The sequence below is a fragment of the Budorcas taxicolor genome, chromosome 6, assembly GCF_023091745.1.
Source record: "Budorcas taxicolor isolate Tak-1 chromosome 6, Takin1.1, whole genome shotgun sequence".
In the NCBI taxonomy this organism is placed as follows: domain Eukaryota; kingdom Metazoa; phylum Chordata; class Mammalia; order Artiodactyla; family Bovidae; genus Budorcas; species Budorcas taxicolor.
Genome location: NC_068915.1, coordinates 111068619 through 111091250, shown reverse-complemented (window position 1 = coordinate 111091250; position 22632 = coordinate 111068619). Strand labels below are relative to the sequence as shown.

The following is a 22632-nucleotide window of genomic DNA, read 5'->3' as shown; positions in this document are numbered from 1 at the left end:
AGCCATAGGTATACATAAATCCCCTCCCTTTTGAAACTTGCTCTCATTGAATAACCCTCATTTGCTAGCAGTTGTGTAGCACAGGCTCCGTGGCAGGCACCTGAGAACGTGCTTTGCGAATAGTAAGTCTTAGTGTTCACAGAAGTAGACTACCCACAGGAGATGTGTTTAGGTCACCATTAAATACATTCATCTATTCTGTCCTGAGCTTTCAGCATGCAGGGCAGAGCCAAGCCCTGGGCTTGTGTTGCAAAATGAGCTATGCAAAGCAACCCTGTTATGGAAAGATACATTTCCCCTGGGGACCAACGGGTGTGGGCCAGCCCCTCCAGACTCTCCACCTGCTGGCTGACTGTAAACAAGGGAAACAGAGGAACATCACTTGTCTCACTGCTCACTTGGGGTTTCTGCAGGGAGAACCTCTCAGCCTAGCTCGTCAGAGTGGTGCCTGCTCAAAGGACAAGGTTCCTATCTTCAAGGAATGCACGGCATTGGATAATTTAGGTAGTGACTTGGGATCACCTCCCACCAATGACCCATAAGTGTCACCCACACCTCTAAAACTTTGCAGGAGAAGTTCTCCCAGCCCCCCACCCCCTCCCATCTGCCATCTTTTATATTCTGAGCATCACTGTCGGCAGGACTTCGAATTTCCTTGCAGTGACTTCCTGAAGTGGTTTTCGTGTGGCCATGATGGTTCAGCTCCACTCCAGCCTCTTGGTTGATGATCCTCTAGACTCAGCTGGGCTGGATCCTCCTCATTCTTTTCATACCTCAGTTACTATGCTTCCTTGTCTTGGATGAGATGGTTGGATGCTGTCACCAACTCAATGATGCGTTTCAGCAAGCTCTGGGAGTTGGTGAGGGACAGGGAAGCCTGGCGTGCTGCAGCCCATGGGGTCGCAAAGAGTTGGACACGACTGAGCGACTGAACTGAACTTGTCTTGGAGCTTCCTCTGGGGTCAGGTGCAGGGCTGGGGACTGATTGCCGAGGCTTCAGTCCTGACCTCGCCAGAGCTAACAGTCCTGGGATATTGATTCGTCACTTTGTAAATGTCAGCTCATCAATCCAGGTGGGTTTGTGACATCTGAAATCCATCCTCTGTGTTTGCAAAAGTGTAATAGTGACTCTGTACCCCTTCATACACAAATCACCTCCCTCTTTTTTTAAAAAAAAACAAGGGACAGTCTGATAACTTGAGCAAATTTCTCATCGTAGGAAGCTCATTACTTTGCCATGGATCGCTGACAATCCCCCATCTCTGGACCGCTGTTTAGGGATTGTTGGTCTTAGGCAATGTGGCTCCTTCTCTCTTCTCAACATTAGCTTCTCTGATTGTGATCTGGCACCTCTCATAAGACAGGTCCCGGACCAAGCACCTGGGAGAGACAGTGAGTGTGATGGTCACGGTCCTCGCCTTCCTGGAGCAGCAGGTTCCATGGTAGCCATCACTCCACACGATGGAAGGGCTGTGAAAGGGCAGGTGTAAGACCCACAGTAGCATGAAGGAAGAATGTACAGCCAACCCAGACGTGGTTATCAGGACAGACTTCCTGGAGGAAGCAACGTCCACACGCAGACTTGAGTTTCCTCAGGAGAAGAGTGATGGGAATAACGTTCAAGCAGAGGGGAGCTCTAAGTGAGGAAGGGAGAGAGAGCACAGTGCTTTCTAGGGACTCGAGCAGCCCAGAAGAAGGGGCCAGGAAGCTAGGAGTAAGTAAGGTAGGACCACGTGGGGGAGTTTGAAGTGAACATGGTGGGACCCCATGGAATGCTGCCAAGCAAGAGGATGACATCATCGGATTGTTGTTTCAGAAAGGATACCTGGAAGGTGGAGCCTTGGGTTCTGGGGTTTAGGCAGCCCTGGACTCGGTTTTATGGGGACCCTGTGGTCAGTGTGTTAAGCATTTGTAACTTTCCCTCTAATTCCCGGGTCCATAACTGATTAGCACACTGATGAAGAGCCTTTCAAGAAACCCAGCTGTAAATTCAAGTGGGAGCCCTAGAATTCGACTCTCCCCGAAACACTGTTTCTCTCATAAATGCTCCTTGATATGTCCTTGTCTCTCTTGGTTCTCGCTGTGCGGGATGTTAATATTCTCAGTGGCGGTTAATCGCTTCAGTAACGTTTTCTGTTTTCTTGATGCATGCTGCCTGTGCTTGCACAAACTCTGCGATGGCTCTGCCTTCCTCAGCCAGAAAACGTAGTCTTGACTCTGAAGGTAACACCCTCGCCTGCTGTTTCACGTTGCTCTGTGTAAAGCCCGCTGTGGCGCTTTTGCCGAAACTCCCAGTTCCCTGGCCTCTCCACTGTGATGGTTGTTGTTTCCTTTTTGTTTTTGCCTTTGTCTGCAGCTTCTCTTATCAGCTCCAGTAGTCCAGGAAATAACAAACCATCTTAGGAAGCCTAAAATCTTGATCTTTTCAATGCAACCCACAAAGCCCTCCCGAAATCTTGGTGTATCAGGACAATATTCAGGTCCTTGCCAGATCTTGGCCAGACTTCAGTCTAGATGTGAACTCTGGAAATGACATATCTTGTTCCAGATATTGTTCAACCCAGTATTTAGTCCTCCCTGGTGACTCAGATGGTAAAGAATCCGCCTACAATGCTGGGTTCAATTTGTGGATTGGGAAGATCCCCTGGAGAAGAGAATGACTACCCACTCCAGTATTCTTCCCTGGAGAATCCCAAAGACGGAGAAGCCTGGTGGGCTACAGTCCATGGGGTCGCAAAGAGTTGGATACTACTGAGCAACTTTTGCTTCACTTCACTTCATTGGAAAGCTTATATACAAAATATAAAGGTCTTATCTGAAACTTAAGATAGCACATCTAAGACATTTCAGTACACCTTCTTTCCTGGATTTGGGGTTCTCTGTCTCCTAGGATTCAGAAAGGATTTTAAATTCCTTTTGAAGTAGTAACAATTTTAAAAAATAGTTACAATTTAGAATACTTGCTGAGAAATGATAGCAGCAGAAGTAAGAGTTTGGTGTGTCTAGAGCTGGTTTTTCAATTGGCCAGTGATGTGAGTCCTCAAGGGAGGGTTATATACCAGCAAATAATGGCTCTTCATGGCCCTAATACCTGGCTTATTTTAAGGAGTGTGTTTGATGAATGCATCAAAAATGCACTATTTTTCCTTTTTATCCTTTTAACCTTACAGGACAGAGGATATCTAATTATATGGAATTAGATGATATTCAAGTGCCGTGCACACCTGGCTTAATGCTCATAATGCGTATCTGCCCACAGAGTTAGCTAATATTGGTTGAACATTCGCTGTGTGGCTGGGCACTTTGCTAGTTGTTTGCACACTAGCTCGTTTAATTATCTGTCCCTCAATCTGCTGATGACGTTAATCCTAAAGTAACATTTCCTGCTCCAGAGAATTAAAAGCCGCCTCTGCTGGGATTCAGAGCAGGTTCTCAGACTCCCAGCATCAGTGCTGTCTCACAGGGACGTCACATTTGCTCGTAGGAACGAGACTTGGGTTTCAGTTTCCTTTGCTCCGCTTGGCTTCAGCATGTCTTGCTCTCTAGCTGCTCTAGTAGTTGCAAACCACCAGCCTGGAGCTTTTCTGCATTCTTTCACAATGTCTTCCTTTATGTAGGTATGAGTAGCTTGAGGACTGGAGCACTGGGACGAGAACAAGTGTTATCCTCCTGGTGCGTTAATTTTTACTTAGCTGGAATAAAGCCGGCCGTGGTTATGCAATCAGGTGTTGGTCACGTGATTGTGTCTAGAAATTGGGCTCGTTAGGAACCTAGGGACATGTGAGATGAAGGCTGCTGCGCCCCGTCCCACTGACCTGAAAGGGGCACTTACGGAGCATCTGCTCTTGCCAGGTACTCTCCTTGGCACCTTATCGCTAACTGTATATGCTCTACAATGTTCACGACGACCTTACAAGGTATGTGTTTTTATTCCCAGTACCTGGGTGAGAAAACTAACATGTTTGATTTAGAAAGGCTGAGCCCTTTTCCCCTAAATTTAGGAATATTCCGGACTCTTCTATAATGATGAATTTGTCATTAATTGATCCTATCCAAATACTGTGACTCCTGAGTAACTACTGCTGGTTCTATCTTTCTGGTGAAAAACACCCTTGGTATGTGTGTGTTTAGTCCCTCAGTCGTGTCTGGCTCTTTGCGATCCCATGGACGGTAGCCTTGCCAGGCTTGTCTGTCCAAGGGACTTTTCCCAACAAGAACACTGGAGTGAGTTGCCATCTCCTCCTCCAGGGGACTGACCTACCCACCCAGGGACGGAGCAGTGTCTCCTGCACCTCCTGCATTGCAGGCGGATTCTTGCCTGCTGAGCCACCGGGGCTTATTCATTATGCAAGGAGGAGTTCTGGCAAAATGTATCATGCCATTTAAAAACAAATAAAGTACCTTTGAAAGTGAAAGTGGAAACATTAATCCCTCAGTCATATCCGGCTCTTTGGGGTTGAAATTAAACCATTTGCAACTTGCCTTTGCATTTGGATATTTTCCTGGAAGTTGAAAGAAGGTCTTTTCCAGAACTGACTCACTAGAAAAGACCCTGATGCTAGGAAAGATTGAAGGCAGGAGGAGAGGGGAGCCGACAGAGGGTGAGATGGCTGGATGGCATCACCAACTCAATGGACATGAGTTTGAGTAAACTCCCGGAGTTGGTGATGGACAGGGAAGCCTGGCGTGCTGCAGTCCATGGGGTCGCAAAGAGTCGGACACGACTGAGCAACTGGACTGACTGACTGAAAGAAGTAGCAACTACTTGATCCCATGTTCTGACGACTCAAATCTCTGCATCCTTTGTTTCAGGAAGGATCTTCAAAATGGACACACACAACACCCCTGGAAGTTTAACCCACGATGGCAAATAGGCTAAAAAGCGTGAAGCGTGTTCCCTGTGTAACTGGTGTCACAGTTTGTACTGTTTCCTTTGTTTGACTTGCAGATCATCTACTATGAGATCGGGATCATTGTCTGCGCTGCCCTGGGATTGCTGTTTGTCATTCTGATGCCTCTGGTGGGCTTTTTCTTCTGTCTGTGTCGTTGCTGTAACAAATGTGGTGGAGAAATGCACCAGCGACAGAAGAGAAGTGGTCCCTTCCTCAAGAAATACTATACAATTTCCCTCCTGGTGATCTGTGTGTTCATAAGGCAAGTAGAACCTTGGACCAACAGCTGAGTGGGTCTGAGGCTGATGAGCAATACTTGCGTTTAACTGTTAAGCACATGAGCTTGAAACAACAAGAGAATACAGAAACAGAAAAGAGAGAGCAAAGATGTTTGTCCCGTGCATCACTCTAAACAGAAGTTGGCCCTGTCATTGGGCTGCTGTAGTTTAGGTGATAAGCCAGCCTCGTGGTATTTGTTTCATCTTGAAGACATCTGAATAAATTCTGGGCCTGCAGAAAGCATTTGCCTTCCAGGACAGCACCTCCTTCCTCTTAAATAGCTCTCTCGAGACAGGGACCATGGGGGATGGCAGAGCAAGCATTTACTAGCTGATCTTTATGTCCCAGGGGATCTTTTTTAAAAAAGTTAGTTTTTGTTTTTTTTTAATTGAAGATCAGTTGATTTACAGTATGTATGTTACTTTCAGATGTATAGCACAGTGATTCAGTTATATGTATATATGTGTGTGTGTCCATATATATTATTCCTTTTCAGATTCTTTTCTTTAAACATCATCACAAAATACTGAGTATAATACCTTGCACCCTACAGATGGGTAGCGTCCTTTAATTGGGAGACTTAGAATATTGTTGGATGGAATTAGCTTCCTAATCATATAACCAGTTTTCTTGATTTTTACAATTATGCTGGAACCCTGTCTTCCTTTTTTTTTTTTTTTTTTAAAGTTTGTTCAATGTAGATTCTTATTGTGAGAAAGAAATCTGTTCATTATACCTCTTTCTCCATTGAAAATGATAATTACGCTTGCAGTCACAGCTTCTTGAGAGAATGATCTTCAAACCTGTGACTCAGAGTAGGGAATGAATGTGTGGACATGGGGCTGGGCTTGGGATGAACTGGGAGGTTGAGACTGGCGTACATGCACTGCCACGTGTGAAACAGTGGAAACCTGCTGGACAGCACAGAGAGCCCAGCGCGGTGCTCTGTGACGGCCGAGAGCGTTAGGGTGCGTGTGGGGGGCGGGAGGGAGGGCCGGGAGGGAGGGGAGACGTGTATACACATGGCCGATTCCACTTCATCGTATGGCAGAAACTAACATGACATTGTGAAACAACCATACCCCAGTTTAATAAAACATAGCGGAGCCTGGTGGGCTGCCGTCTATGGGGTCGCACAGAGTCGGACACGACTGAAGTGACTTAGCAGCAGCAGCAGCGGCATCAAGACCATTACTAAGTTAAAAATAAATGACACATACATAAATCTAGAAATCTAGCTCCTTCAGGGACCTCTCTGGTGATCCAGTGGCTAAGACTCCGTGCTTCCAGTGAAGGGGTTGTGGGTTCGATGCCTGGTCGGGGAACTTAAGATCCCACATGCTGTGCATGCAGTGTGGCCAAAAAATAAATACATAAAATTCAGTAAACTAAAAAAAAAAAAAAAATCTAGCTCCTATAGTGTACCATGCTCTCCAAACACTTCGTTCAGTGTTTCGCATGGTAATCTGGAGGCAGTGCCCGTGCCCTAGTGATGCATTACCCAGTTACAGAATGTGCGTATTTCTGGTTCTGTCTGTGTTCTTCCTTTTGGAAATAATATGGAACCCTCTCTTGAAGCCTGGAGCACACTTCATGATTTAGGATGTTTCTCCGGCAGCCCCTGCTGCCGCCAGAAGTTTTCAGTGGACTGACGGATCCTAAGGACACTGCTTTTAAGATGAGGACAAGTGTTGTTGTTGTGTAGTAGCTAATTTGTGTCCGACTCTTTTGTGACCCCATGGATTGTAGACCTCCAGGCTCCTCTGTCCATGGGGTTTCTTGAGCCCAAATCAGATCCCTCCAAGAGGAGTGTGCTTCATGATCTTGGCACCCTGGTGGTGATATTTGGCAATGGCAACCCACTCCAGTACTCTTGCCTGGAGGATCCCAGGGGTGGGGGAGCCTGGGGGGGTCACACAGAGTCGGACACGACTGAAGCAACTTAGCAACAGCAGCAGCAGCCACATTCCGTCATCCATTCAACAAGCATGTCATATCCAGAAATAGTGCCTATGACATGAGTGATGCTGAGTTTCAAGGAGTCCCAGAGATAGTGAGGAGTGGCGAGTCACATCCTCCTGGATGTGTCTGCAGGCATCACAGTTGCTTGATAGCCATGAGAAAGATTTTTCAAGTTTCGCTAAAGAATTGATATTGGGCAATTTAAGCAGAAAACAGACATTAAGTAGAACAATTTAAAGTTCCAAAGTTCTGGCTGCAAACCAAAGAAGAAAAGTTCTTTAAGTGTGGCCATCAGTAGAGTCACGGAGAGAGGTACTATTTGGGGAACTACAGTTCCCCAGCTAATTTCGTGCACCTTGGTTTGACAACCAGGGAGTTTGTGTGTGCGTTTTGTCTGCAAGGCAGGGTTGTGGGTTCCTCTCTCCCTCTTTCCTGTTTCCCTGTGTGTCTGTGTCTCCGTCGCTTGGTTTGTAATTTGAATCTGACTGCTTTTGCACTGAATTCTGAAAGGCAGCTTGAGGTTGGGGTGATGGTAATCCCAGATGTCCCCAGTCTCTCTGCTTTGTGTTTGAAGTATTTTCAGAAATGTACAGACCCAAGAGCTGGGGGAGTAGCTACCAGAGGAGTGTCAGTTACAGCCCAAGACAAGTCAGACCATGTGCATTTCCTTGGAGCCTGAAACTTATACCCTTCATTCATTGGGAGTCTTGAACTGTGCTCCCTCCTCCTCTCTGCACAGCCCTGGGCATCAAAGATGAGGTTCAGGTGACAAAGTGTCTTTTGAAAATACTTGTCTTGAGGTTTCTTGTTAGAATGATTACTTAATAATTTTTACTTCACATGCATTGTAAAGATGTATAAATGTTAAAGCTTCAATGTCAGCAATAAGCTTGGCTTTCACTTTATGTAAAATGAATGCTATATAAATTTTTTTATTCTTGAGAACGCAGACTCATCAAACACATTTAGGTGAGTTTTTTTTTTTTTTCTTGAGTATATTTTAGTTCAGAAAATAATTTTAAAAAATACATCTGTGATTCTATAATCTGCTATACATTTAGTGAAGATATTTTCCCCACTCAAGTAAAACTTATAATTGAATATCATAATTTTAAATTCAATATAGTTAAACCAGAGTGGATCCACTCTTTGAGGCTGTGACAAATTTTAAACTAATTTATTTCACATAATACATTGAATTTATATACAAATTATAAATAGGTCAAAATAAGGGGAGTATTGAGATTGTTTTGTTTACTTTAAATTCAGACTAGAAGCTTAAACTTCTTTACTTTGAATTTTAAAAATTTAAATAGTGATTTTTAAGTCGTCCATTTAGAACACCTACTTGTTTGTAAGTTTCTTCAACATCATGAGTTGTTTTAAATGTTTGCAAGTACTCAGAACTAGCCAAGAAGATTAAAAAGCAGAGGAAAACAGAAATATCCGTACTATGACTAGATAAAAAGGAGGAGGAACTAGGTCCACAGAATCAGAAGATTAGATAAAAGAAGAGAAGAAGCAGTGTCCACAAAATCAGAAGGGAGAAGGAGAAAGAAAAAGAGGTGTTAGCATATGCTTCCAAGGACCTCAGAGGAGATTGAATACCACTCGTATTTAATCTTTGTATATGATTTTTTTTTAAAGTGCTTTCAGAAACCCAGAGCAGTCCACTTGCCTTTTATCAGGTTCAGTCCCATTTTGTGATTCTATACTAAGTGTTACATTCAAAAAGAAGCTGGTTTTTCAATGTCTTGGTTTTTTTTAATACATCCTATTTTGCAAAAAAATTTTAAAATCTTTTCTTTCTAATTGAGAAAGGCATAGGTATCAAGGAGAAAGATCCCCTGGTATATGTGGAATGTATGTGGTCATGCTCTTTCTCCTGAGCTTTTCCCAAGGCAGCTGTGGAATGTTCGAAATTCCACAGACGTTGATGTATGCTTATGTAAGTCTGTTTGACCATCGGCAGTAGATTGCGTCGCTGCGTCTTACGGTGGACTCTTTAAGCAGATGTGTCTTGCTCCAGAAAAAAAAACAGGTTTTCTCTCCTTTCTTTCCTCTGCATTTATCATCACTGGATTTTTCAGAATTTCAAAAAGGTTGTAAGCAACAGCAAAAAGGACAGCTGTGCCTTTACGTCTCCAGCATGCGGCCGTTGCTAAGTGTACCAGTACAATGTCAGCTTTTGCCAGTTAACTGTGGTGAAAACTGAATCCCAGACATTTTCAGGAAGGTGGCTCTTTTCAAAGTTCATTTTTGTTGTTGGTCTTAGGATGTGATGTCAATTCTGGGTTTGGAGGCCACAAACTTCTAGAAAAGAAATAGAGCTAGCATGCCTGGAAAATCATGAGACTTTTTAATGAGAGGCTATTTATTTAAAATTGAAACTGAAATTGAAAAGTTATCTTTAAAAAGTAAGAGGTCAGTCACAGACTTAAAGCATTTATTTGGCTCTTATTGGTGAACTTCATTGTCAGTAGAAATTGGTAGAAAAAATTGCTACCCATATTAAAGGTTTAGAAACTCTAAAAACTTTTAAACATTTACTTTTAAGTGTACATGAGAGAAAAGTAGTCTGTCCATGTAAAATACAGAAAGTGTCATGTTAATATAAAATAAATGTCCATCTTCTGCTAAAACTTCATGAGATTTTGTTGTACAAACTAAAAGTATGTGTTTTCAATAGCTTAAAGTCTCCTTTTGTGTCACTGCCAGAGAACTGTTAGTCATTTGGCTATCATTTGATTGGAATTTTATTCCCTTTATTTTATTGGCTATCATTTTATTGAATTTCCCTCATTATCATTATATCCTAAGAGTTGACTGAAGGTGACAGTGTTAGTCATTCAGTCATGTCTGACTCTTTGCAACCCCATGGATTGTAGATGCCAGGCTCATCTGTCCATGGAATTTAATTTCCCAGGTAAGAGTACTGGAGTGGATTGCCATTCTGTTCTCCAGGGGATATTCCCAATCCTGGGATCAAACCTGGATCTCCTGCATTGCAGGCAGATTCTTTACCACCTGAGCCACTAAGGAAGGCCAATAGTTGACTGCTAGTCATTAAAAAAAAACATATTAATTCTTGTGATTTTTTTTTTTTTTTGCCCAAAAGAACATTGAATAATAAGGAATGTCTAAACCAACAGTACCCCCCACAAATGTAACTTTTAAATTCTCTTGTTGTTTATTTTTAAGTTGTGTCCAACTCTTTTGAGACCCCATATACTGTAGCCCTCCAGGCCCCTCTGTCCATGGGATTTTCCAGGCAGGCATACTGGGGTCAGTTGCCATTTCTTTCTCCACGGGGTCTTCCTGACCCAAGGATCTAACTCTCCTCTCTTGCTTGGCAGGCAGTTTCTTTACCACTGAGCCACCAGGGGAGCCCCCTTAATTTGCTGTGCTGTGCTCAGTCACTCAGCCGTGTCCAGCTCTTTGTGCCCCCGTGGACTGTAGCCTGCCAGGTCCCTCTGTCCAAGGGGACTCTCCAGGCAAGAATGCTGGAGTGGTTTGCCCAGGGATCAAACCCAGATCTCCTGCATTGCAGGCAGATTCTTTACCATCTGAGCCACCAGGGAAGCCCAAGAATACAGGAGTGGGTAGCCTATCCCTTCTCCAGGGGATCTTCCTGACCTAGGAATCGAACTGGGGTCTCCCACTTTGCACGTGATTCTTTACCAGCTGAGCTACCAGGGAAGCCCTCTTAATTCTCTATTTCTATTTGAATAAGAGTTATATATTGGTTTGTGTAGTATTCAGAATTTTTTTCTTTGATTTGCTGGTAGTATTTAAAAATGGGAAAATTTTTAAAAATAGAAAATTTTATTTAGATTCCCAGATTTTTGTGAATAATTGGAAGATCTGGCAACTCTGGTCTTCTTCCATCAAGGCAACACTTACCAGAGGCACAGAGAATCTCTGCTATCACCACCTCTGATTGTCCAGCTCCCCCAGTCCAGCCCACACACTTTGCCCTTCATGCTTTGTGCCTGCCTGCGTAGGCATTTGAATTTGCCATCTTTAATTTAAATATAAAATTTGCAGTGAGTTGTGAGTATGAAAATGAGCTTTGAAAGTTGGCTGGATTCTATCCCAGAATTCTGTTTAGTACAGTTTTTGAAAAATGATCCATGGCTTTCATCTTAATTAGATTCATAACTGAGTATCAGAAATGTGTCCTTAAATATGTTGCATTGAAAGTCAGCTGTTTTACTGCAATGCCGTTTTTCCTGATTTATGTTTGGAGTGAAGGCATTTGTCCAGTAAAGGGATAGTTTCTGCCTGGGACACTCTGAACCTATGGCTAATCTTCTAAATGGACCAGAGGAAACAAAGCCCAGTCCTTAAATCTATCTGCACCGAGTACCCACCTTGGACACAAGACCCTGCGTTACCCAAGGTTAGCCAAGAAGCAGTTCCCACCTCTTTTTAGGGCAGTTCAGCACAGGTGGAAATAAGGCAAAAGAGAGTTTTGAAGTGAGAAAAACCTGTCAGAACTTCAGGGTGAGCCTTCTGGGAGTTCAAGGCAAGGCATTCTCATATCCAGGGGATTCAGGGAAAAGTTAACAACAAAACTGTTAGTTTGTAACCATCCAACAGAAGGTTCAAAGCGGTCCATCCTAAAGGAAATCAGTCCTGAATATTCATCGCAAGGACTGATGCTGAAGCTGAAATTCCAATACTTTGGCCAATACTGAGGGCAAGAACTGACTCACTGGAAAAGACCCTGATGCTGGGAAAGATTGAAGGCAGGAGGAGAAGGGGACGACAGAGGATGAGATGGTTGGATGGCATCACTGACTCAATGGACATGAGCTTGAGTGCGGGAGTTGGTGATGGACGGGAAGCCTGGCATGCTGCAGTCCATGTGGTCGCAAAGAGTCGGACACGACTGAGCGACTGAGCTGACTGACTGGGAGACTGGCTGTAACAGATCATCCAGCCTGGACTTGCACTTGCTGCTTGTTTCCTGAGTGCGCTTTGACTTACATGAAACATGGGTCTGGAGAATGATGAATGGCAGCTGACATGGACGTGATGGGGAAGAGTAAGGGCCTCCCTTTGTGAAGTCCTCTGGTGGATGGGGCTATCAGGTGGTGATCCTGACTTGCCATATAGAGGGGTGGAAGTCTGGCGTGGTAAGAAAGGCTTCAGGAATATTACTGTAACTCAACTTTTTTTCTCTTCTGTTGACATTACTTCAAAGTTGCTGTTTTGGGCTATTTGGCCTTATTTTGCATGAATACATCATTTATTAATAATAGCAATTGTTGCTGTTGGAGAAGGAAATGGCAGCCCACTCCAGTATTCTTGCCTGGAAAATTCCATGGACAGAGGAGCCTGGTGGGCCCCAGTCCATGAGGTCGCAAAGAGTTGGACACGCCTGAGCGACTGAGCATTATTGCTCTGGTGTAATTTCAGCATCATGAATACGAATGCCAACTTAAGACAGACGAAAATGGATTTGAGCATGGTCCTCCAAGTGCCAGAGACTATTGTTAATTTCATTTTGAAAGATTATCATCAGCATGAATGCAAACGTAAAATCCTGGAGCCTTCATGGACACCCAGTACCTCTCTCCTTTGTCTCAGAAGCACTGGTCTGATGGCTTTTATAGTTTGTGATACCACCTGATGCTCACACAAGGAAAGGACTTTCGCAAGCTCACACAGTATGTGTTGCTGGCAGCTGTGGGACCAGACCCCACGTCTTGTGTTCCTGCTGCACCTTGTCAGCCATGAGGAGTAGCGTCAGCATGCTCTTATAGACTGTTGGGGGGGTTCGTTTGGAAAGACCGATGCATCTATGTAAGATTGCTGTGGGAAAGTATTTGTTGTTTTGAAAATTTTAATTTTTTAATTGAAGTATAGTCTCTCAGTTGTGTCCAACTCTTTGCGACCCCATGGACTGTAGCCTCCCAGGCTCCTCCCTCCATGGGATTCTCCAGGCAAGAGTACTGGAATGGGTCACCATTTCCTTCTCCAGGGGATCTTCCCAACCCAGGGATCGAACCCGGGTCTCCCGCATTCCAGGCAGATGCTTTAACCTCTGAGCCACCAGGGAAGCCCATAGTTGAGTTATAGTATCATGTTCACTTCAGGTGTACATACAGCTGAGTGACTCAATTATACATACACACACATATATGTATGTATATATATACATATATATACTTATACAGCTGAGTGACTCAGTTATACATATACACACATATATGTATGTGTATATATACTATATATATACTTATACATATATATGTAGATATAAGTATATATACACATATGATGTGTATGTGTGTGTGAATATGTGTGTGTGTATATATATATGAAAGTTGCTCAGTCATGTCTGACTCTTTGCAACCCCGTAGACTGTAGCCTGCCAGACTCCTCTGTCCATAGACTTCTCCAGGCAGGAATACTGGAGTGGGTAGCCATTCCCTTCTTCTATATATATATGTGTGTGTGTGTGTGTGTGTGTGTGTGTGTGTATTTTAGATTCTTTTCCCTTATAGGTTATTACAAGATACTAAGCTCCAGGAGTTGGTGATGGACTGGGAAGCCTGGCGTGCTGCAATTCATGGGGTTGCAAAGAGTCGGACACGACTGAGCGACTGAACTGAACTGAACTGAAGCATAATTCCCTGTGTTATATAGCAGGTCCTTAGGTCCTTGTTGGTGATTTATTTAATATATAGTCCATGGGGTTGCTAAGAGTTGGCCACGACTGAGCGACTTCACTTTCATGCATTGGAGAAGGAAACGGCAACCCACTCCAGTATTCTTGCCTGGAGAATCCCAGGGACAGAGGAGCCTAGTGGGCTGCCGTCTATGGGTTCACACAGAGTCGGATACGACTGAAGCGACTTAGCAGCAGCAGCGGCAGCAGCAGTGTGTATATGTTAATCCCAACCTCCTAATTTACCACCCCTCTTCTTTGGTAATGGGACCAGCCTTACTTCTTGGAATGATTCATGACGAAATGGGACAAGTGATTACCCATTTATGCAGGACTGAGAGGTGTCCTGGGGACAGTTGAGACTTGGTGCAAAAAAGACAGCTGGCCACCCTACTTGTTAAAATATTAACATATAATTCTTAAGATGCTGCTTTTGGTGAAGAAGCAGAAGTCTTCATATTCTGAATCATATTTTCCCTCAAAGTTTGCATATTATTTGCAAAACTTTTAGAAACATAGTTACACCTTCTATTCTATGGTTACAAACGAACAGTTCATTACAAACTAACAATTTTAACTTCTGCAGTGTGTATTATGTTTATGTAACTTCTTGCTGCCACCTAGTGGCTAAATCCAACAGGGCCTTGGGGATTAGCAGTTTTAAATGTAATATTTTAATGTTTAAAAGCTTTGACACAAAAACAAACCAGTTGGTCAAATTAATTTGTCAAGAGATTGTTAGTAATTAGTCAACATTAAGAGACCTTAAAATGATAAATGTATAAAATCAGGCATATATATAAATTTTAAGACATATATAAAAATGTATAAAATGTAGACATTTTGGGTGGCTCGAAAAATATGGTTTTTATTTTCATGTAAAGCAGCTTTCATGCCAGATGTCTTTCATGTAGTATGTGTATAAAAATGTTTATTTACTTATTCATTATATTTACCACCAGTTATGGTGTTCGGGCTCAGTAGTTGAGGCAGACGGATTTAGCTGCTGTATGGCATGTGGGATCTTAGTTCCCTGACCAGGAATCGAACTTGCGTCCCCTACACTGCAAGATGGACTCTTAACCACTGGACCACCAGAGAAGTCCCTCATGCAGTGTTTTTGAAACTCTTTATTGAAGTACATCTTACATGGAGAAAAGTGTTCATTATCATAAGCGCACGTGTATGAGTTTCCATGAAGTCAACACACTTGATTACATCATTACCAACCTCTCCCCCAAATATAACCACTGACTTTTAGCTTCATCATTTTGCTTGATTTTGTACTTCGTATAAAATGGAATGACATAAGATGTATCCTGTTATGTGTAGCTTCTCATATAACATTTTAATGCTAAAGTAATTCGTGTTTCTTTTCAACCTGGACAATGCAGTTGTTAACAAAGACAAACTAGATTAGCCAAAAACATGGGAAAGCACAAGCCAATCTTATGATTTTCATATTTTTCCTGATAGTCTTCTTGAGGGAAGCAGTGGTATGTATGAGGTACCTGTGTGTGCGTGTGTGTGTGTGTGCGAGTGTACATGTGTGTGCACATGTGCTGCACAGAACCTGTATACATACATTCGCATCTGTACAGAAGAGGGGCTGTATTCCACACCCTGCCTTATAACCTGTGTAACTTCTGTTCTCTCAACATTGTTCTATTTATGAGATTCATACTTAACAGAACGATCTTTTAAAATTTATTTACTTTTAATCAGAGGACAATTGCTTTACAATATTGTGTTGGTTTCTGCCGTAATCAACATGAATCAGCCATAAGATACACAAGTCCCCTCCCTCTTGAGCTTTCCTCCTACCTCCCACCCCATCCTGCCTCTAGATGGTCTGAGAGAGCCAGGCTGGGCTCCCTGTATCACACAGCAACTTCCCATTCGCTACGTGTTTTACATAATGTAATGTATATGTTTCCATGCTGCTCTCTCCATCCATCCCACCCTCGCCTTCCCCCGCTGTGTCCGGAAGTCTGTTCTCTATCTCTGAGTCTCTATTCCTGCCCTGCAAATAGGTTCATCAGTACCGTTCTTCTAGATTCCATATATATGTTTTTCTCTTTTTGATTTACTCCACCCTGTATAACAGGCTGTAGGTTCATCCACCTCACTGGGACTGACTCCAATTCAGAACAATGTGTCTTGAGCTGGATGTGCCTTCTCTGAGAGGACCGAGTCCGGTTCTGGGGTCCACAGGTGGTGGTGGGTGGGTTATGGGCTGGAGGCAGGAAGGCTGCGGCAGTGGAGGGGCGGGGCTTGTGAAGGGGCGGGGCTCTTAGGAAGACCATCTCCCTGCTCCTGGCTGGCGGGGCTGTTCTGTGTCTGGTCACCCGGCCACGGTGGGCACAGTAAATATGTCCCCTTCTCCATCCCCTTTCCTGCAGCATCGGGATCATCTACGGTTTTGCGGCAAATCAGTACATGAGGACTCGCGTGGAAGAGACTCGGAAATTGTCAGAAAGTAACTTCAACGACCTGAGAACTCTCCTCAATGTGGTGCCAGGGGTAAGGACCACAACCTGTATTTCCCCTAATGCTTTGTGTTTGAGGCCTTTTGGAATTGCTTTTATATTTGGAATCACATTTGAACCTGCTGAAATCCAGGTGTTGTCTTTTAATTTTGTAGATAAAAGAATAAAGGCCTAGTGAGTGATTTTTTTTTTTTTTTTTCAAGAGTACCAAGTCTCATTTCAGAATTAGTGCTCTTATTTCTGGAGAAGGAAATGGCAACCCACTCCAGCATTCTTGCCTGGAGAATCCTGTGGAGAGAGGAGCCTGGTGGCCTGCTGTCCATGGGGTTTGCACAGAGTCAGACATGACTGAAGCGACTTAGCATGCATGCATGCTCTTATTTCACTTCACTTTACTTTTTGTCTTTATTATGTTATTGTAATAACATAATACTTATTATAGAAGTGCTTAAGCATTTTAAAGATCTCATGATTTCTTTCTCATGATATCTCTGGTGTCACTGTCCTTTCTTGGAAATATAATTGACCTCACATCGTTTGCTTGAAATTGCTCTGGTAATGAAACCCATTTTATAAACACTGATTTGCTAATATTTGTATGCATGTGTGTTCTCATTGGTCAGTAGTGTTCGACTCTTTGTGATCTCATGGACTGTAGCCTGCCAGACTTCTCTGTCCATGGGATTTCCCAGGCAAGGATACTGGAGTGGGTTGTTACTTCCTTCTCCAGGGGATCTTCCCATCCCAGGGACTGAACCCTCGTCTCTTGCCTTGGCAGGTGGATTCTTTACCACTGAGCCACCTGGGAGTCCTGCCTAATTTTCAGATGTTAAATCTCTTTTTATTGTGGCTTGGACCTCAACAAGAGTTTTCATGTAACCCTTTTTTTTTTTTTTTCTTTTTAAGCAAATCGACTATATACTGGACCAGTTTACCCACCCTAAGGAGAAAGCATTTGACGATTTGGATAGTGAGTAACATAGAACGTTGCCTCAAATTTGGTTGTTTGTCTTGGCTAGAAAATGCTGTGGTCATTTCCCGTAAAACATAGACCAAGAAACGAAGTATGCTGTTTCTCCAATTTCTGCATGAACACAGGGGAGAAACAGAACCGTAATTCCCTGGTGTTCCTGAGAGTGCGTTGTTGGTGACTCAAACACTGAAACCTCGCATTTATTATGAAAACGCTCTTGCTTTCCTGCAGCCACGGCACTTCTGCTTCACTCCCCTCGTGAGAGAAGAAGTGGGTCTCTGTCACGTCTGCTGTTAAAGACAGAGCGGGACCCAGAGGAGCTGTGGCTTCCGGGACAGAGGGGTGGGTGGAGCTGTTTCCCGAGTGCTCAGCTGTTGGCAGCCAGGGCCTCTTTTGCCCTCAGGACGTCCGGTAATGCCTGGAGGCAGTTTCAATGTCCCGATCAGGTCGGGTCCCGTTCATTGGTAGAGGCCAAGGATGTGGCTAAAAGTCCTACAAGGCAGCCCAGCAACAAAGAGGGATCCACCTCCAGGTGTCGCTAGAGCCAGGGTTCAGCGACCCCGGTCCAGCTGGAGATGGGGGCGGGACGCGGGCAGCCAGGGATCAAGGTGAGAAGGCACACAGGTTCCCGGGTCGAAGAAACACCAAGTCTGCGCTAAGTCTTCTGAGGGGTGCAGCCGGTGTGGGCACTTTGACGTGTGCCAAGAAATTGCCACATAACAGTTTCTGCCCAAGTGGGCTATGAGGTGCAAAGTGGGAGAGACTAAACCAGGCCACAGGACCCTGCCCTGGGACCTAGAGGTCAGAGGCAAAGAGAGAAAGAGCCCATCCTCAACGTCCCTTATACTTCTTGGGATTTAGATATTAACTCGTTGGTGGGAGACAGCATTTATGAGCGTCTCAAACCCAAAGTGCTCCCTGTGCTGAAGGACATCAAGGACTTGGCAAAAGGTAAGCGCTGCAGCCCCAGGACCCAGATGGCGTCCACCTGTCCCGCCTCCACTGGGACAGCACAGCTTCCCCCCCTCCCTCCCTCGCTGTCTTCCTTCCTCCTTCCTTCCCTTCCTTCCACACCTGGCCCCACACTCTTCACAGTCTCTTCTGCCAGCACCCTACTTTCCACTGCAGCCATGAATCCCAGCGTTCATTCTGATGTGAGTCCCTGAAGGTGTTCTCCTCCAGACCCTGTGCAGCGTGTGCTTCATCTGCCGAAATGCTACAGAACCTTCTTCAACTAATACATATGTATACATGCGTATATATGTATATATTAACTCTGTGTGTGTGTTGGTCACTTGGTTGTGTCTGGCTCTTTGCGACCCTATGGACTGTAGCCCACAGGCTGCTCTGTTCATGGAATTCTCCAGGCTAAAAACTGGAATGGGTTGCCATTCCCTTCTTGAGGGGATCTTCCCAACCCAGGGATTGAACCCAGGCCTCCTGCATTGCAGGCAGATTCTTTACCATCTGAGCCACCAGGGAAACCCTGTATTACCTCTGTCCAGAGACAACTGGGTTCCTAGACTATGTATTTAACCCTGTTAAGGATTGAAGTTTAAAACAGCAAGGCCTACCTTCAGACTATCTAAAGAAAGCTAAGCGCTGAAGAATTGATGCTTTTGAACTGTGGTTTTGGAGAAGACTCTTGAGAGTCCCTTGGACTGTAAGGAAGACCAAGCAGTCCATCCTAAAGGAAATCAGTCCTAAATATTCACTGGAAGGTCTGATGCTGAAGCTGAAACTCTAATACTTTTAGCCACCTTATGTGAAGAACTAACTCATTGGAGGACCGTGATGCTGGAAAAGATTGAGGGCAGGAGGAGAAGGGGGATGCAGAGGATGAGATGGTTGGATGGCATCACCAATTCTATGGACATGTGTTTGAGTAAACTCTGGGAGTTGGTGATGGACAGAGAAGCCTGGCATGTTGCAGTCCATGAGGTCGCAATGAGTCGGACATGACTAAGTGACTGAACTGAACTGATCTTTAGATCAGTTAGAATGAGTCTTACCCCATGATTAAATCATCACCAATCACAGCAGAGGCTCAGTGGTATCTAAATAAAGGAAGGTGGATGGAGGAGGAAAAAAGAAAACAACAAAAAAGGATTCTTGCTTTTGTCCTTCCTGGGGTATTGTTAGGGTATACCAGTTGTCCAGTATTTCACAATGAATCTGCTTAAACTAATGGAAATAAATTTTCATTTAATGGTTAATCTTGGTTCTATGGGTTGAGGATGAGCCCTTCCTTCCCCAGGTGGTAAGGAACTGAGGCCTCCTGCCAACCAGATCATTGACTGAGAAAGCTGATGGACCAGCCCTGGTCAGTCCTCAGATGAATGCAGCCCCAGCTGCCAGCTTGACTGTAAGACCTGGGAGATCCTGAGCTCAGCCAGTCAGCTAAGCCAATCCCAGGTTTTGACCCTCACATACTGTGAAATAATAAATCTCTGTAGCTTTAAACTGCTGACTTTCCAAATAACATCTCCTGCAGCAATAGATAACTAATACAGGGAACAATCATCAGTTTCCTCTCCAGGCTTCAACACGTGAGGAAGGAGAATGAAAAGCTTCTGATTTCCTAGTCAATATATACTGTGCTATTTATGATTCCTTATCAGACTGTAATACTCTTTGATTTTAAGGCAGCAGATATCGTATAGACCATTGGATTAATAAATAATCTCTTTTGGGGAAAAGAATCACATTAAATGCAATATTGATTAAATATACATCCTCATTTCAGGAAAGTTAAAATGTAAAAAAGAAAGTGAAAGGAGCCTGTGAATCAAGGAAATATGGTAATCTTTAAAAACGGAAAGAGGGCCTGCTGTGGAGGAAAAACATGATTGAAAGAAAAAAATGCACAAAGAGAACAGAGTGTTTTAGATAAAGAGCTCACCGTCCAAGGAGTGTAACCTCTCTTTCCTGTTAATTAGTACGTGTTCTTACAACTGAGTGTTACCTCTCTTTCCTCCAGCAACCACACTTACAAACGAGCTCTTCGTGATCGTGGCCAAGATGTGGCCCCAAAACTGCGTGCTGTCATCTTTTATTGAAAGTTTAAGGGCATTAGTTATAAAATGGAAAAGACCTTGATGCTGGGAAAGAGTGAGGGCAGGAGGAGAAGGGGATGGCAGAGGATGAGATGGTTAGGTTGCATCACTGACTCAATGGATATGAGTTTGAGCAAACTCTGAGAGATAGTGAGGGACAGGGAAGACTGGCATGCTGCGGTCCATGGGGTCATGAAGAGACACAGGCTGAGCGACCGAACAACAACGATCAGATGACAGCCTCCATAGCAGAGTGTCAGGCCGGAGTACCAGAGTATTAGAAAAGTGGGTTTGCAGTGGAGTAACCTGTGTTTGTTGACTAAGCTCTTTAACTAATAGTATGTAGCAGGGGTCTCGTAAATACCATCCTTTAAAGTATTGGTGAGCAGACTTGATATCACCAGACAACACTGAATATGAAATGAAATGATTTCTGCCTTCTTCAGGGACAGTCAAGGCCTTCACAGAGATTCACCGTCTACATTCATAAGAGAAATCAGAGGCTGAAAGTATAACTGGGGGCTAGTGGAAATAGGATGGAAGTTTGGTCTGGTATGTTTTTTTTTTCCTCCAAGCTCACAAATCCCTTTGAATTCTATGCACAGACCACAGTTTACAAACCGCCGATTTTAGCTCGGTTTTTCCAGGTATCCAGGTTATACCTGAGACAAGGAGCTCAGGGTTGTCATAGAGTTGAATAACAAGTTTTCTGCGATGTCTTGGTCACTTGCTGTTTGAGCATTTCGGCCACAGGAAGCAAAATGAAGCCCAGACTTTTTCCCAGAGAAGTTTCCCTCTGTAGCTGCCACCAATGCCCCCTCCCCTGCCCAGTCCTGTATCTTAGCAGAAAATATTACTTAACTGGCAGGAACAGAACTAGGAGGAAAGAATGGGGCCCAGTGGCTCCTTGCTGCTTCACCTTGTGACTTCTTCCCTTGTGTCCAGTAGACACATAAAAACCTTCCCTGTCCACTGCCTCTAGCATCCAACGGATCCTCTGGGTGCACTCATTATAGTGTCAAATGTTGGCACTTCACCAGTGGAGTCACCAATCCTTGGTCAGGATCTAGATCCTACGGACTGCAACTAGGAATGCTGTGTGCTGCAACCAAGACCAGGCACAGCCACATAAATCAATACATATCGAAAAGAAAGAGCTGGTGTGACCTCAAGGTGATGCTGGGCACCTCTGCACCCCAGACCCCTCTTGAGCCCGTTCACTGGAGTGTTGGTCTGCCAAGGTCTCCTCCAGCTCCAAAGTTACGTGAACATAAGCACTGTGCAAAAGTGTGCAAGTGATGCAGCGTGGTTGACACATACTTCGCTTTTTTGCCTTGTCGTTTTTCATTTGCTCAGTCGTGTCTGGCTCTGAGACTCCATGGACTGCAGCACACCAGGCTTCCCTGTCCATCGCCAACTCCCAAAACTTACTCAGTCTCATGTCCATTGAGTCGGTGGTACTGTCTAACTATCTCATCCTCTATTGCGCCCTTCTCCTCCCACCCTCAACCTTTCCCAGCCTCAGGGTCTTTTCCAATGGGTCAGCCTCCTGGTGTGCCCAATGTTTAACATTTGCCTTACAGTTCTAGCTGGATCGAAATCAATTAGAACAGACCTTATTTTTCTTTTCAGTGCTTTCTGTATTATTGGAGTTTTATATATTTCTTAAAACCAGCCTGTGTGGTTAAATGTTAGCCTCTGGTGTTGCCAGTACTTAGGAAACTGCTTCACCAAGTTTTTTTATTTTTTGCTAAAAATTCTTTGCAGCCTTATGTACCTAGTGGCCTTTGGAGAAAGCAGAAACCTGCAAATGGATTTCTGCAAATCATGTTTGAGCTGCAGGGCAGGCAGGACCTATAAAGGAAGTATGCTATGAGCTGGTAAATGTTAATTGGTTAAAATTGAGAATCTAAAATATCTTTCCCCTGACTTCACATACATAATATATGGGATCTTGGTAGGTTTGGAATGACTCCCAGAGTTATCACCCAGTAGACCTTTTAGGGAATGCTTTGAAGCCTTTGAGTTATTTCTAAGTCATTCTTGGGACATGGCAGTATAGCCACCCATAAGCCGCGTGGTCCCTACACATGATCCCTAAATGGACTCACATTTTCTGGGCCTTCAACTCACTTTATCATCCGTCATTCTTGTCGTTTTTGTTCGTTTCTTGCCTTGAAATGACTCATCCTGAAGCCAAAGTGGAAAGGGCTCACATTAAAGCGTGAGGTGCGCGTTGTGTGGTGAGTCATATTTGGGGACGCTCTTTTGCGCTCTCGTGAGCGTTTCCAGTTGCAGCCGC

General features: G+C 44.1%; 1 protein-coding gene across 1 annotated transcript in view; it reads left to right on the top strand.

Annotated features, from left to right (window-relative positions):
• PROM1 (prominin 1) overlaps positions 1-22632 on the top strand; it is a 116672-nt gene that overhangs the window by 48865 nt on the left and 45175 nt on the right. Inside the window, exons 3-7 of the mRNA XM_052642130.1 lie at positions 2197-2223; positions 4949-5154; positions 16215-16335; positions 17208-17271; positions 18136-18225. Coding sequence (XP_052498090.1) covers positions 2197-2223; positions 4949-5154; positions 16215-16335; positions 17208-17271; positions 18136-18225 — 508 coding nt within the window. The remainder of the gene's footprint in view (positions 1-2196; positions 2224-4948; positions 5155-16214; positions 16336-17207; positions 17272-18135; positions 18226-22632) is intronic.